This window comes from Penicillium chrysogenum, assembly GCF_028827035.1.
Source record: "Penicillium chrysogenum strain IBT 35668 chromosome Unknown utg000002l_segment0_segment0, whole genome shotgun sequence".
NCBI classification, from domain to species: domain Eukaryota; kingdom Fungi; phylum Ascomycota; class Eurotiomycetes; order Eurotiales; family Aspergillaceae; genus Penicillium; species Penicillium chrysogenum.
Genome location: NW_026622750.1, coordinates 1,762,783 through 1,778,241, shown reverse-complemented (window position 1 = coordinate 1,778,241; position 15,459 = coordinate 1,762,783). Strand labels below are relative to the sequence as shown.

Genomic DNA, 15,459 nt, shown 5'->3' with positions numbered 1-15,459 from the left:
GAAAATGCAGTACTTCAGTGAAGAAGTGGATAAATAATGCTTCGAGCGGTCTAATACAATAAGTGTACTAATTGGGTGAACGCTTTTCCTATATCAATTAGATATGGATTATATCCTTGCATCAATCAATAGCCAACCTTCTACTTTTCACTCCATCAGGCCTTCCACGGTATCCCCACGGCTAGTATATCCAAGGCTTCATCTTAGTGCTTCGAGTGGGACCAAGGAACGCTGCCCACGGTAGCAGATAACGCCTTGGACTGAGACATCATCGGCTAAAGTACCCTGGACTATTCCTATTTTCTGCTCTGTTAACTCATTCTCCCAGGTCTTTTTCAAACACATACACCCTCGATCTCTCTCCCCTCCTCATACGCATCCCTTGAACAATTATCAATTATCCATCATGTTTGGACCGCCTCAACTCGACAAAGCGACCATAAGGTCCATCGACTTCAACCGCACCTCCCGTTGCATGCTCCAGGACATGCGCGAAGAGACCTGGGGCTGGGTCGTCTACCGCACAACCTACCGCTCCGACCCCGCATTTCATAAAGCAATCGAAATCCTCACTTCGTGGATCAAGGCGGGAGTCTGCGAAGATCTCTACGAGTACGACTTAGAAAACCCGGATCCCACGCCTAACGATCAGCTCTGGGCGCGCCACCAGTTAACCGTGATTGAGGAGCGGGGCACGCTTGACGGGGCTTCGTTAGATATTGTGCGGGGGCATTTTGAAGGCTGGGTAAAAGCCCAAGATAAGCAAGATACATGGAATAAGTACCGCGCGTGCTTGATGATAGATGAGGCGGCTGTCCAACGGCTGGGCGAGGCAATGACGCCAGAGGAGCATCAGGAGAAGCATGGGGAGCGCTGTTATACAGAGCTGCGGCAATGGTTTCTTCCAGCTGTGGAGGCGTTTCTAGAACTCGAAGAGGGAGAGACCGATTTTGAAGGGTGGATGAATTGCTCGGTCTTTAATTTAATACGGCTGTGGACGTCTTTGGGCGATGGGATGTACATGGAAGATGCCTCGAATGAGGTCCAGGACGGGCTGTATTGAGGGCGAGACTGGTAGCGTTGATCCGCGCCGCCACTTCTGGCTCCTATCCCTGTTATAGTAGATTCTCTATTCCCTGGTCTGACGGACGCTTGGTTTTCCTAATCGTGTCTGTATTGGTTGTGAGCGTACATAGTATGCCTCCGCCTCACTAATTAACCCCGCCCATCATTTCAAGAACTGGCATTCGTTGCCTGTAATTCTATCTTCCCCTCTCTAAATTCCGTTGCCATCTTTGGATACCTTTGCAATACCGCCTCGCGTGGCGTGGAAAAGAAACCGTGCCATAGGATAATGAATACTACGCAGTTTCTACCGGGCGTGTAGAGGAACCTACACTATTTTCATCATGTTACTTACTATGCTGCCAGAGATCGCAGGTATAATCGGCCCTAACCAAATGGCAGGGGAGACGCGCACCCTCGGGTGACAGGCTGTACCTCATCGTATGGTGCCTTTAAATCACTCGAAGAGGTCCGCACCTACATGAAAGATATAGGTGTAACCCAGGCTAAGGAGGTAACGAAGGCCGACGTAGGAGAAAGAGCACCTTTGTATGGAAGTGGACTCTATACCGTTGCTAATAGGGTAAATCTAGATATCTATGGCTTGTACCGGTAGGCACTACAGCCGCCTAATACGGGGAGCATCATAGCTAACTAGCGAATACCCTAGTGAGATTATGAAGTAATGGAAGGCAGTAGAGTGCACATAAGTTAAGAACAAACCAGCTCACAGGGAGGATTATAGAATTTAGCCCTACATTATCCGGTACATATGTAGCCCCAGTTGACCTGATAGACACCCCAAGTCCCAGCTGACCTCATACCTTCACCTTGGTAGACCCCAAGAACATATATATAAACACAAGGTTATAGGCTGTAGAGCTCGCATTTCCGTCTCAGAATTGTAGAAACCAAGTCCAGATCCAGCCCAAGATAAAGATAAAAGGAAGTCCAGTTTGATTGCAAAATACATATACCAAGAGATGCCGTCAATATAAGACCTGAGCAATGCCCAGGTGGATGCTAAGGCTGAGGTAATGGCCTAAGGCCTACTCTTGGACTCGCCGCTTCTTCCAAGTCAAGAAGACAACATAAAACTTCTCCGTATCTGACTCGATTTGAGGGTTCCCAATATTGGTGTCGCTATTTGTGCGCATGCCAGAGCGAGGATCGAATGGCACCAAAGCCGGGGCCGCAGGAATCGGCTGTTCCTGCCCAGATTGAGATTCCGACCCGGCCTCAGTATCAACCGGCCATGCAGGCCTCTGCCTCTGCAGCTCCGCCTCTTTGGCCCCAATCCAAGTATATGCTCTCTTTGATGTGGAATCAGCGACCAGATACAAGCCTTTGTCAGCCTGCATGGGAAAGTTCCACTCGAGAGCCTGTTGTATGATGGCATCTAGCTGGTCCCTCTTCCGCATGATCGTCTCAAACTCGATTACCAGTTCCTCCAGGCAGGGAAGAGAGCTGAATTGGTTCCCCCACGACCGAGCCGCGGCGTGTGGGGAAACGGCCCTCCCCATATCGGCTGCGTGGGTTCTCCCGGGTCGGAACGGATCGATGCCCAGGGGATCATTGTTCTCCCAGTACCACCAGTCCGTGTGGCGAAACGTGATGGTCATCTTCTTCGGTGCAATCCTGCACTCCCCTCTCGAACTGCGTCCCTCAGCGCCTATTTTGAGACCGTCCCATATCTGAGACCAATGATTGTCCTCTAGGAAATACTGCTGGGTGAACAAGTGTAGATGCTGTACCTGAGCCCGCTGCTTCGGGGTCATCTTGCGAAAATAATTCAGTGGCGACGAGGCATCGTTGACATGAGGTGGAGATCGATAGAACCAGAAAGTATGCTCATTTACTGCCGGTGGGAGGAGGGACGCCTCGGCGTAGATTTGCTGGCATGTCTGAAGGAGGGCAGTCTGGATGCGCTTAGGCTGCTTGTAGCCGGGTCGGTAGTAGAAAGCGTTTTGCTTATAGAGGGAGCGAGAACTGTCGTCTGTGAGAACATCCTCGGACTCAAGCGCAAGCGTATAAATTCGGTTGCGGATCTCGGCGGGCAGGACAGTAAATAAGGGGGATGTCAATGGGGCTGCAGGTAGAGATGGGACAAGGTCCTGGAGGGTCTCCGATCTCACAACATGACGCTTTTTTAGTTGACTCGGATGCATATTTTGCGTAGAGGTATGAGCACCTATGTATGTAGAGGAGGACAACTTCCGATTTATATATACAGCACAGGAAAATCCCCGCCTGAGCTGGATGGTTCAGCTTTCGCCTTTTTACCCCGCAAATGCCTGAGGTAACACTTCATTTGCCACCTGAACAAAAAAGTAAAAAAGCAATGAGCAATGTTGTCTTGTTGTTTTGATTGGGAAACGTACTGGGTCTCATGGGTGCCTAGAAATGTGTCAGAGCTGAGCCGCAATGTCTCCAAAATTTATATTAGGCAGTCGCTGTCAAAAGATTGAAAGCTATCCGGAGTAATTTCTGCGATTGGACCGGTACCATGTTTTCCCTTCACTTCGAACGTCGAATATTTTGTTTCTTTACTTCAATTGGAAGGGCAATCTCTTCCTGGCAAACAAGGCAGACATCACGGTATTATCGCCTGAAACTTCAGGCACAAAGGCGAGCCACGTGATTGTACCCACAGTAATGAAACGCACTAAGCCTAATATGGTAACATATTCAATTCCCCTCCTGTCTACAGAATTCAATTTTGCCCTGACTTCCATGTCGTGATGGCTTCAGACTAGTACTGGTATATCATTTGTGTTGCCTTTATATTTTCACTCTTTTATGTCTGGTTTCTCGCAGAATCTCCTTTGTTTTTTTTTCCTGGGGGATGACACACTGACCACATCACGCCGGCCAACCCAACGAGCAGCTAAGTGCACGACAAGAGCCCAATACGACGCAGTCTCAAACCCCAAGCTGAACTCGACTCGAAAGTATATGGCATGTTGACTGGGAGGGAGCCAGTATTTGCCTAGCTTACATTAGACGCAAGCGCGAGATACAATATATGATCCGAGATTTAACGGACGGTGACAGGCTCCTCTACCCATGGCCCTACGACTGAAATGGCACTGAAGCATCCAAAACTGCGGAAACCAAGGTATAAGGAAAGCGCAAGTAAGAGAACGAATCTTCTCTTGGGATTCATATCGCCCGCTAAGGGATATCAACGAACCTGCTCTTGATGGAATTACACTGCTCCGTCTCACGGTCTCAAAAGGCCAAGCCGCCAATATTCGAGCCAGGGAGTTGCTGTTTTTGAAAGAGGTAAATGCAAGAACAATCAAGACCAAGGGTGATAGAATGAGGAGAACTTGGACCAGCACATGGAGGCCAACTAATGCGAAGAGGGTGGTATGCATAACGTACTTCACAGCAGACAGGGCCAGGCGGCGACTCTTCTTGATTTCAAGACTGCCGTGGAAGTCGAAGGCATACCCGCGTTTCTACTGTGTACCTCGTACACTTCTAAAGGTGGTTTGGATACGAAAGAGTGATGGCAAGGCATCGCATGAAATTGCATGTACACGGGTTAAGAGTCAATATATCCATTCTATTAAACTTTTTCATTGATGGACCTGATTCTGGTATAAACAAAGAGACGAAGATCTCATAAATAGCTAAAATTAAAGACCGAAATGTAGGTCGTATCGTATGTCGTGGCTGGCTCGAATAAAAGAAAAAGGCAAAATACATCAATTTTTCATGAATCATGAATCGAAGATTGGCCCATAGGCGGGAATCCCTTGTGATTCAAACTCGTACACAATATTTTGAGTCATCTTGGGGTTGCTGATCACAAAGACAGCCTCCGCTTGGAATTCCTTGACTTGCTGTCGCACGACGGGAAGCATGTCGACACGGCCATCACGACTGGTATCGAAGATGATCGGGTCCGGACCCATCTGATGAACGAGATCAAGAACATCCTGGCCATAAGTCTTGAGCGGGTCACGTGTTTGCCAAATGACCTTGATTAAGGGCCGCTTTTTGTCGCCTAGGAATCCGAGACAGGGTCCTATTCCGGACCCAGTAGTGACTATGATAATGCGATTGAACATACGTAGACCGTATCCGACGCCACGCATCAGCGACCCTCGTTTCCACAGGTGGGTTGGTGGTTCACGGATGGTGTCAGCCGTCCAATCTCCTGCTTTGGATACCACGATGGACCAGCTCCTCTTATGTCCGTGGCCCTTGACAAAGGGCTTCTTGCGGGATGCGTTCTTTGCAACTGGCTTCGCATCAGCTGGAATGGGATCCGGGAAGCCAGCGAAACTGTGCCAGTCGCGCAGAGGATGCTTTGAGACTTGGACACCTTTTGCGAAACTGATTGGGGTGAAATCGAAGGATAGTCGTACGGCATGTTTAGAGAGCGGCTCGGCCTTTACCGGAACTCTCCGCAATAGTAGCCATGGATGTGCGACAGCGAGGATAGCGACGATTAACAACCAAAATGCCGGAAGAGTGACAACGGCATGGCCAAGAGAGTGTTTCTCTGCTCTGCCCACTTCATGAGCAAATATCATGACGAGAGCCACGAAAAGGGCCAGAATCAGCCATGAGGTGAATCGGTGCGTGAGCTCAAAGTGATCGTGCATTTTCCTGCGGAAGGTCGGGTACGCAACAACTATCATCACGAAGAGTAGCACAAGGATGACATAGGCGACGGCGATCGGCGCCGCTGAGAAACTGGCATCGGTTACTGTGCTAATGGGAGAATTCGTCCAATAGATCTGTGACACCGTGGCAACAAATCCAATATACCACACCAAAGATGCAGTCCCGCAGCCACTGTGAACACCGCCATAGTGGGCTGCCTTAGCGCATCTGCGGCGTAAAGACAGGGGTGCACTTCGCGGAATCGAGCATACCGCCCTATAGATGGCATTGACCATCATCGGGTGTCGAGCGAGACCGCACGCCACCAAATTTACAGCTGTCGCATTCACAAGTGCCAGTATTCGCCGATCAGAGATCATCACGTAGAGAAAAACCGCGAGATTTGCGCAAAAAACGACTGTGAAGAGCCGTCGATACACAGTAAACATGGCATATCTGAAGCGCGCAAATCGCTTCCGTCGCGGCTCTGTGGGCTGAGCCTCCAGGTCAGTCACATCGGAAGAGTCGTTGCCATTGGGTGGGATCGGGGTCTCCTTGGAAGCGTCGTTGTTGTCAGTGACCTTTTCAAGATCTGGGTCAATGGCCAAGTCATCGTCTATGACAATGATCTGTTCAGAATCTGGTGCAATGGCCATGTCATGGTCTACGACAATAGTCTGCTCATGATCTGGGCCAGTGGGCATGTCATGATCTACGACAATGGCCTTTGCCGGGGGTGCCGGCATGCATAGATCGTTCTTTTCAGCGTCCGCCATAGCTGGAAGTAAAAAGACGGAAGAGGGAGAAGGAAGGAGAGGAATTGGAGACCAGGATATTTAATTTGAAATTTAATCTTTTTTTTTTCATGTGGAAGACTAAAAGACGCCTTACACATTTTAGTGCGATTGAGGATTTACCTAGGAAACTCACTGGCGGAATCTTACAGATCCCGAGCTCGCAAAGGAACAGAGGAATGGATCCATGAGAAGGGCTCCACGGTGTGGAGACACGCTATGTTGTACAGACATATGGAGTCCATCGAGTCCAAAGTACGGAGTAGCATGTCGATAGTGGCTCGCCTTGCTTTGACCAGGTGGGAACGTGGACGGTCCAGCCCAAGATCCACCTACGGAGTAGAACTCCGTGCCCCTCAGTGTGTAGCGACTTCGAAGCCTTTCCATTTAGGGCTCTGTTAAAACTTGATAAAATTCGGAGTACCTCGGTCGATGTAATTGGACAGACGCCGATCTTAGTAGATCCGATACCACCCGGCCACCAACAGTGCATATACATAATCGAGGTGGGTTTTTTGCTTCGAGCTGGCACACAACCTAAAATTGAGATCTGAGAAGACAAAACCAATATTTAAAGACGGAATGGGCGGTGGAACCTGTAAAAGGTACATAGTTAGCAAGCGGGGTTCATCACCTTGCTTCATAAGTGGCATGTATATTGTACATACCTATTATACCATCCCTGCAGCCGCAAGGGAGACCGTGCAGCACACAAGGTTTGTTAACAGGGCAACGTGTCCACGACTTGGTACGGAGTACTCCGTACGGAGTCCACGTTCCTTGTTCTCATTCAGGGGGCCGTCGCCTCGACAGTGTAGAGCAAGAGGTCCCCACCCCAACCCGCACCACGGGATCCCAAACTCGGTCTTTTTGTTGATCAACCCGATCGAGAAGTGTCGATCCAGTTCCCGATGTGTCAAAATTCGGTGTTCAGTGGAGCCACCCGTGGACCCGTGGACGAGAAGCTGTTCGTCGCGCTTGGTCCCCCCAAGTACATTGTAATGTATCTCAAGACGACTATTGCATGCTGCATGATCCTGCAATCTGTACAGCGGGGCTATCCGCCATGCAATATGCGAATCGCCCCAAGGATAAAGATAAACGGCTGGATTATCATGTGAGTTTGATGACGGGACCCACTTGCGGCACGAGGCTCCCAACACGGCAAGTCTTGGCAAAAAGGAAGATTCGGTATATTTCGTTCGCAAAACACGGTATTGTAAGTATAAAACACATATACAGAACTATTGAAACTAGCCAAAAATGAGATGCGCTAAAATAACAAGATAGAAACAAGATAGCTGAGAACTAACCCATACTCAGTATGGATTGTCAGACAGTTCTTCAGCTCGGCACTGAGACGAACGAGCTAGTGGAAGCAATTTTCCTCGCTAACGCCTTGGTTGGTTGCGAGCCGAGGAATTCGAAGGAGGACAGTTCTGCCCCTAATTCGCGAGAGACCCAGTTTTGGACAGCTGTAGCTTTGAGGGAATCAACTAGAGGCGAGTGTTAGTCAAGTGAAAGATCAAAATAAGATGATATCATCGGAAAAACGTACCACCCAGCGCGGACAATGGTAGATCTGAGTCGATAGCATCAGCGGTTGTGGCCATTGCATCCGCTAGATATTCACTCAGAGTGTTTAGGACAATCTCGGTCGCAGCGTCGATGGAATCACACTCCTTAAGCAAGGTGCTGGTCTGAATAGAATCCTGAGTATCCTCAACAGCGAGACAAAGCCGGTGATCAAACTTTCGGTCGAGTACCCAGGGTGTAGAGCCATTGCTGCGAGACAGGGAATCAGTCATGCCAGCAATGATCTGAGACGGAAGGGAAAGTTTGTTGTTGATGATCACTCTGAGCAAGGTCTGGAGCTCATGGGTCATGATTTCTGTTCCCTCGAGATGTTTGTATCGGCGACGGCGTTGCTCTTGATCTTCGGCAATGTCACTGAGCCCACTGGCATCTGGCACGAGGCCGATGTTGATGGAATGTCCTGGGAGACCATGACTGCGTCGCCATTCCATGAGAGCATCAATGAAGCCATTGCCCGCAGAATAGTTAGCCTGCCCCATGTTACCAATGACGCTGGCCACGGAAGACAACGCCACGAAGAAAGTCAAGCCTTCCTTCTCCGAGAACAGATGGTGCAAGTTGAGTGTTCCGCGGATCTTGGACTGGGTGGATTGGGTCCAGTCATCGAAAGTCATCTTCTCGAACATCGCGTCCTGGAAATAGATAAATTAGTTAGTGTTAAATGAAAATCTGGAATGAGAGTAAATCACCCTTAGAACTGTTGTACACTGAATCACGCCTGCGACAGTCCAGTTTTTGCTGCGAATCTTGTATGACAGGTGGTCAATGTCTCCCTGTTGAGAGATGTCACAGCGTAGTACATCTATGCAGCACCCGCGATCGCGAAGTTGATCAAGGGCCAGCTGCTGACTCGGTTGAGTCCCTCCAGATCTCCCGAGGAAAACCAAATGACGAGCACCAGACTGCACCAAGGTATCGGCAAGCGCAAGGCCGAGATTGCCCAGTCCACCTGCTAGTATGTATGTGCCTCCTGCTGGTAAGCCCGTAAGATCTGGCAGTGGTAGCACAATGGGGACTCTCCCAGGAGCCTGAAGGTCCACGATAGCTCGGGTGTTGGTCGCTTTGCAGTGTTTCAAGGCTCCTTGGAGATCGGAAATAGGGAACAAGGAATATGATTCCACACGGTCCAACATCCGATGCTGCTTCATGAAGTCAATCACATGTCGGAGTGAAGCATGGAGGTTGCCGGGCTTCTCTGAGAATGCCTTCTGCAGTCGCGGCGAAGAGAACGTGCAGCCACTGTCGACGAAGCTCTCTGGAAGAGCACTCAACTTCATCTCGCTAGACAGATTAATGTACTGTCCACCTTGGACCAGACATCTCGCAGCATTCCGACCCGCATACCCACCAAGGAAGCAAATGGTGGCGTCAACACCACATCCATTCGTCAGCCTGGACACGCTCGTTTCCAGGCTACCTTGAACGCCCAGAATTCGGTCCGCCAATACTGGGTAGCGAGAGCGAAGGCTTTCTGTGCTATCCAGTGAATCAGTTGCCACGATGACTTGCATATTCATGGCAAGGGCATAATCTATCATGGCCTGGAGAGTCTGATTGACCGACCCAACCAACAGCACCGAGGAACTTGAGCTGAGGCGACCGACCTGGGTGAGAATTTGATAAGCGTTGAGGTATGCGAGAGGAGTTGATATCGCCTTTGTCGCGTCGGTGTTTGCAGGAATCCGGATAGTGTCACTTTCCGAGACACGCATTGTTGTCGAGAGTCCCGAATTCGCCGATGCCAATGTTAACACTTTATCGCCAACAGCCGAGTCGTGCACATCAGATCCGATACGAGTTACCGTTCCAACAATTTCGAACATTGGAAGAGCTGTCTCTGGTGTCTTTCCCTGTTCACCATGTAAATCAAAGATAGTGGCCATCTCAACCTTGATCTCAGTGTGGTCTGGCCGAAGTTGCTCTTCAGAGAGTTGCTGTTCCTCCCAGCGTGCGTTGTCTGCGTCCTGGAACTTCAACTCGAGGGGTCTTGGGTCAAGTGTTAGGTCCGACATTACGGGCCTGGGGCCGTTCACCAGAGTGTGCATGGCCTCATCCACCGCTGGGGTCTCAAGGACTCGCGGGACTAACAGCCGACCGTTTGCTAGACGATACTCCAAGTCTGGCCGACGTGCACTCTCCTGCGTCGTGAGCTGCATGACTTGGAGAATGCCACAGGCCAGTCCAAATTTGTCTTCCATATCTTCCACATCCACCAATAGGTGTGGAATTGTCGTGTTCCACTGCTCATTGCGAAGTGTTCGCAAAAGACCACCTGTGGCGCCGGAGCCGATATTATCAACAGCGCCTTGGCTCCAGCACGGCGACACCCAAAGGACGTATTGAACTCGGATCAGCTCTCGAAGACGTTCCAGGTCATTTTCCGTCCAACCGGCCACCCAGGGAGCTGCCAAATCAAGCAACGAAATCACGGTTTTTCCTGCTAGCGTAGCCACCTGTTCCAATCCAACAGGCACCAGGCGAACGTTATGGGTGGCAAAGATCTTCTCGAGGTGCTCGAAAACAGGGAATGAGTTGGAATTATCTGCTGGACTCAAGACATAGATTTCAGAGTCCGTTGTCCACGAGACTGGCGTCCTGCGTGCGATGATAAACTTGCCATCTTGGGTCGTGCTGTGAATTTCGAGGCCGTCGACGCGCTGCAACTTCTCCGCTGCTGAGTCCAGGTCGGTATCAGACACGCGCATTGCAGCTAAACCTCCATGTTCAAGAATGCTGGACAGACACGAGAGAATAACTTGGGTTAATTTATCCTCCCACAGCCTGGGCTCATCGATGACGACCAAATCATATTTCTCCTGAGCGAGCGATGAAGATGGTAGTTCGGCAAGCGTAGCGAGGGGCATCAGCTGAGTACCCGGGAGAGAGTTCTCTGCGGGAGTGATGCCATTCACTTGGTCATTGGGCCCGCATGAAGCGATAGTGACCTTTCCGAGGCAAGGTCGCTTTCCGGCACTTGAGATTAGCTCTTGGAGGTTTTCGATCCAGGAGTTTGATGCTTCCGAAGTAGTGATGAGCGCCTTGGCATCCCCATTGGTATGGCACAGTCTCTTGATCCAGTCTGTCAGCTGAAGACGGCTTGCTTGCACGGCCATCTTCTTGTTTCCATCATGGATTTGGTTAGTGACAAGCGGCGACTCCAGGTGTTCATCCCAAACAATCGACGAGTATCGGCTTTCTGAGGTTGCTTCCTCTTTCTTTTGAGAATTGGGGTTGAAGGGAAGACGACCGAGATGAACGCCTTCAAACGTAATCCAGGGCTGTGACCAGGAGGGGTCCGACGCAATACAGTGGGATCGAGATTTTCCATCTCGCCACTTAGTCTCTGTGTGGACAACAAATTGCTCCCCCTGCTTGGGGTTGGAAGGCGTTGGAGATGTAGATATTGTCCACTCCGACAGGGATATTCGCGTTGTTGTTAGATAGTGCATCGGAGCAAGACAAAAGGGCAGACTGGAAGAGACAATCAAGAGTTGTGGGGTGGATGAAACTGGGTGACTCCTTTTCGAAAGGCATTGATTGTTTGGTGTCTGTGACTACACCAGATAGCCAGAGACGAGGCTCTGCATCGCAGAAGGACACACCGGTGATTGTCTGGAAGGCCGGTCCTACAGTGAGTCCTCCTGTGTGAGACAACCATTCACGTGATTGCCTAACATCAGCCATTTTGGCGACTGTTTGGGTATTCTTGATGCGCTCCAATGCTGCTTCCCAATTTGCATTGTGCTCATCATTGTCTCGGTTCTCGTACCGCGCAATGAATGCACCCTTCGCGTGTTGAATCCAGGCACCCCCGGAGGGAAGTGAGAAAATTCCGAATTGATACCAACCGGGCATTCCTGGATGAGGAGAAACTTGAAGGAGAGTTTCCAAGCCTCGCTCTTCGTCCGGAATAACCACTCCTCGCATGAAACGGAGGTCTTGGAATTCTATTCCCTTGATGTTGGCCTGGTCATCAGCTAGTTGCCGCGCTGCCTCTGTAGCCATCACCAACATGCCCGCAGCTGGGAATACGATCGATCCGGCGACAACATGATCAGCCATCCATGGATTCTCCGAGAGTCGCAGGAAGTTTCTCCACCGTGGCTCCAAAGCATTTTGATAATCCACGGCAGCTCCCAAAATGTCATGACGGGGATGCTTTCGTTGTCTCAATTGCGCTGTCTCTACTGGCTCGTGCCAGAAGGACGTTTGGTGATTCCAGGGATAAGAAGGCAAATCAGCAACCATTTTTGGGCTTGTAGTGTCAACACTACTGTTAACTGCAGCAAGGTCCACTGTATGGCCTGTGCTCCAAAGAGAACCGGCAACTTCCAAGGCGGTTCGCAAAGCGTGTTGGTTCCGCGAAACCAGTGAATAATAAGGCAACGATGCCATACTTGGGTTGACGGATTGCAGAATCTGAGTGACAGGTCCCTTCAAGACGGCGTGTGGGCCGATTTCAACCAATGCAGTCCATTTAATTGGAACCGGCCGGCGGCGAGACTTGATAGACTCGCTCAAATTTGCGAGCTGTGAGACCGCGGCTGTGAACTCAACTGAGCTGATCATGTTGCGCACCCAGTATGATCCACCAAGCTCGGCGGGATAGACACGCTCTTTGGTGACCGATGAAAGCATGGGAATTGAGCCACTGTATCGATCTTCTGGCTTGATACAATTGATGGCATTACCTACCACTTCAACGAGGTCCTCCATGTGAGGAGAATGATAGGCTGTATCAATGCGCAGTTTGCGGGCAAAGTGACCATCCTGTTGTAATCTTGCCTCAAGCTTATCAATCAAGTCCACATCACCCGAAAGGGTTGTACTGGCAGGACTATTGACGCAGGCAACCACAACCGAACGTGGGGGCAACTCCTCAAGGTACTTCTGTGCGTCCGCTGCGGAAATACCAGTAGCGAGCATACCTCCTCGTCTGTCACTCTGAGCAATCTGTTGTGAAAAGAAACCGCGGAACCAGGCGACTCGCATAGCGTCTTCACGAGAAAGATACCCAGCAGCATATCCAGCGGCTATGTGTTTCAAATAAGTCAGTTATTATTCACCAATGGATGCTTTTTGCGAGACCGAAGAATGGGTAGTTCATACCAATTTCACCGCTAGAATGACCGACCACTGCATTGGGATAAACCGACCAACTGGCCAAAAGATCAACCAATGCAATCTGCAACGCGCAGGTGATAGGCTGGCTGCGATCGGGTCGGTTTATTTGGCTGTCCTTTGCCTCAGCCTTGATCTCCTCCACCATATCAAAGGGACATCCCAGGGACGAGAGAATGTCTTGTGATCGTGCTATGCTTTCCCTGAAAGTAGAAATTCTCAAAAGCTCTCGACCCATTCCAGCCCACTGGCCACCCTGACCTGTGAACACAAAGGCAAGTCTCGTTTGAGCTTTGCGACTAGCTCGAGGGAACTTGGGGAGTCCCTTGTCTAAGATGGTCTGCAGCTGGTCTTGTGAGTTAGCAACCGCGAAGCTGCGGAAGCCTAACTGCGATCGGCGTGTCAGCATCGTATGGGCTAGGTCTTTTAGTGGAATCTCCTGTTCGGTCTTCTGCTGACGTTGAAGGAATGTGCTCCAATTTTGACTGGCCCGTTCAATGCCAGCTTGATCAAACGTAGAAAACACAACCACGTGAGGGGCCGGTTCCTTGTCTTCAGCATTACCCCCGAGGGCCTCTTTGGTGCTTTCGAGAATTAGGTGCGCATTTGATCCACCGAATCCAAATGAGTTGATACTAGCTCGCTGTGGAAGATGGTCCGGCCAGGGCATCGTTTTGTCGCTTAGACGTAAACGCCAATCGTCGAGTCGGATCTTGGGATTGATGTTCTTGAAGCCGGCGTTTGGCACCAGCATGCCCTTTTCTAAACATAGGACGACTTTGATCAAGCTAGCCACTCCTGCGGCTCCTTCGGTGTGACCAAAATTTGTCTTCACTGAGCCTACGTATATTGGCTCATCAGTCGGTGTTCGTGCCTGGCCCAGAGTGGCTCCGACAGCAGACAGTTCCGTGGGATCCTGTCCATTATCAAGTTAATAAAACGAGTTCTCGAGTGGTAATCAATAGAGTTGTTTCGCTTACCCCGACCGGAGTTCCAGTGCCATGGGCTTCAAAGTAGGAAGTATCTCTCATTGAGATGCCATGGCGCTCATAAACCGAACGAATCAGGTTGGCTTGAGACGTAGGACTGGGCAGAGTAATTCCGGGTGTACGACCGTCCTGATTGATTCCTGTGCCGCGGATGACGGCTCGAATATTATCTCCATCGGCCAATGCGGCGCTGAGGGGCTTCAAAAGTACAGCACCGATACCTTCTCCTCGACCATATCCATTTGCAGACTCATCAAATGAATGGCTTATCCCGTCTGCACTCATCATGTGCATGTAGGAGAGTCTTTGTGTGAAATTAGGGTGCAAGATGAGACTGGCTCCAGTTACCAAAGCCTGCCACAAGCATGTTTAGTCCGTGTCCTAAACAGATATCTAGCTTATAGTACTCACCATTCCGCATTCTCCAGATCGCAGGGATTGGGCTGCTAAATGGACCGCTGTCAAACTGGAGGAACAGGCAGTATCCATCATGATACTCGGGCCTTGAAGATCGAAGAACCAGGACAAACGATTTGCCAGCATAGTCCTTCCATTACCAGTAGCTGAGTTGTGAGGCATATCGTAGATGTCTCTTGTCGATAATAGCTCATAATCATTGGTCATTGAGCCGGAGTACACTGCCGTGTTACTCCCTGGAAGTGTGTCTATTGGTATTCCACCTATTTTGCCCATTTTAGCGTGACTGGTTTTCCATGGTCTGGATCTCGCTCATCTTACTGTTTTCAAATGTTTCATATGCGACTTCAAGCAACAAACGCTGTGCTGGGTCCATGCCCGCCGCTTCTTTGGCTGTGATAGAGAAAAAGGGAGCATCAAATCGTGATGGATCTTCCTGCAAAAAGAATCCGCTATCATGATTGATCTAATCATCCCATGATCTTGTTAGAATAATAAAATAACGTCCAATTGAGTTATTCATACCGCTCCTTTGCGCTCATGGCTGGGGTGGTGCCAGGCCGAAGCTTCATATCGGCTCGTAGGGACCGTTCCATGCCCAGTGCGTCCGTCGCATAACATCTGCCAGAAGTTCTCAACGGAGGTCGCTCCTCCGGAGAAGCGACAGCCCATTCCAATGACTGCAATTCCCTCCATCTCGGTAGGGGCGGAAGTCGGTCGGCCAGGCATGGTATGGAGTTGAGGATAAGTTTGGGGCCAGATTACAGAGAAGGGATGCTGTGGGGTATTATAGTCGATGTCATGCATTCCGGCAAGTCCCCGTCCTAATTGCCATGGAAGTGGTCATGACTCCTGGA

General features: G+C 50.2%; 4 protein-coding genes across 4 annotated transcripts; 1 reads left to right on the top strand and 3 right to left on the bottom strand.

Moving 5' to 3' along the window:
• Positions 1–406: 406 nt before the first annotated feature.
• N7489_004221 (uncharacterized protein) lies at positions 407–1,063 on the top strand (the record flags this gene model as incomplete). The annotated part of the gene is made up of 1 exon (XM_056709973.1): positions 407–1,063. The coding sequence occupies one exon, from the start codon at positions 407–409 to the stop codon at positions 1,061–1,063; it is 657 nt and encodes a 218-aa protein (XP_056568394.1).
• Positions 1,064–2,114: 1,051 nt separating this feature from the next.
• Positions 2,115–3,233, bottom strand: N7489_004220 (uncharacterized protein; the record flags this gene model as incomplete). Its single annotated transcript, XM_056709972.1, has 1 exon — positions 2,115–3,233. One exon carries the CDS (start codon positions 3,231–3,233, stop codon positions 2,115–2,117), a length of 1,119 nt encoding a protein of 372 aa, XP_056568393.1.
• A 1,560-nt stretch (positions 3,234–4,793) lies between these two features.
• N7489_004219 (uncharacterized protein) lies at positions 4,794–6,461 on the bottom strand (the record flags this gene model as incomplete). Its single annotated transcript, XM_056709971.1, has 1 exon — positions 4,794–6,461. One exon carries the CDS (start codon positions 6,459–6,461, stop codon positions 4,794–4,796), a length of 1,668 nt encoding a protein of 555 aa, XP_056568392.1.
• A 1,362-nt stretch (positions 6,462–7,823) lies between these two features.
• Positions 7,824–15,331, bottom strand: N7489_004218 (type I polyketide synthase; the record flags this gene model as incomplete). Its single annotated transcript, XM_056709970.1, has 9 exons — positions 7,824–7,975; positions 8,038–8,707; positions 8,765–11,353; positions 11,487–13,108; positions 13,185–14,112; positions 14,177–14,539; positions 14,597–14,865; positions 14,924–15,068; positions 15,128–15,331. The coding sequence occupies 9 exons, from the start codon at positions 15,329–15,331 to the stop codon at positions 7,824–7,826; spliced, it is 6,942 nt and encodes a 2,313-aa protein (XP_056568391.1).
• Between the last annotated feature and the right edge of the window lie 128 nt (positions 15,332–15,459).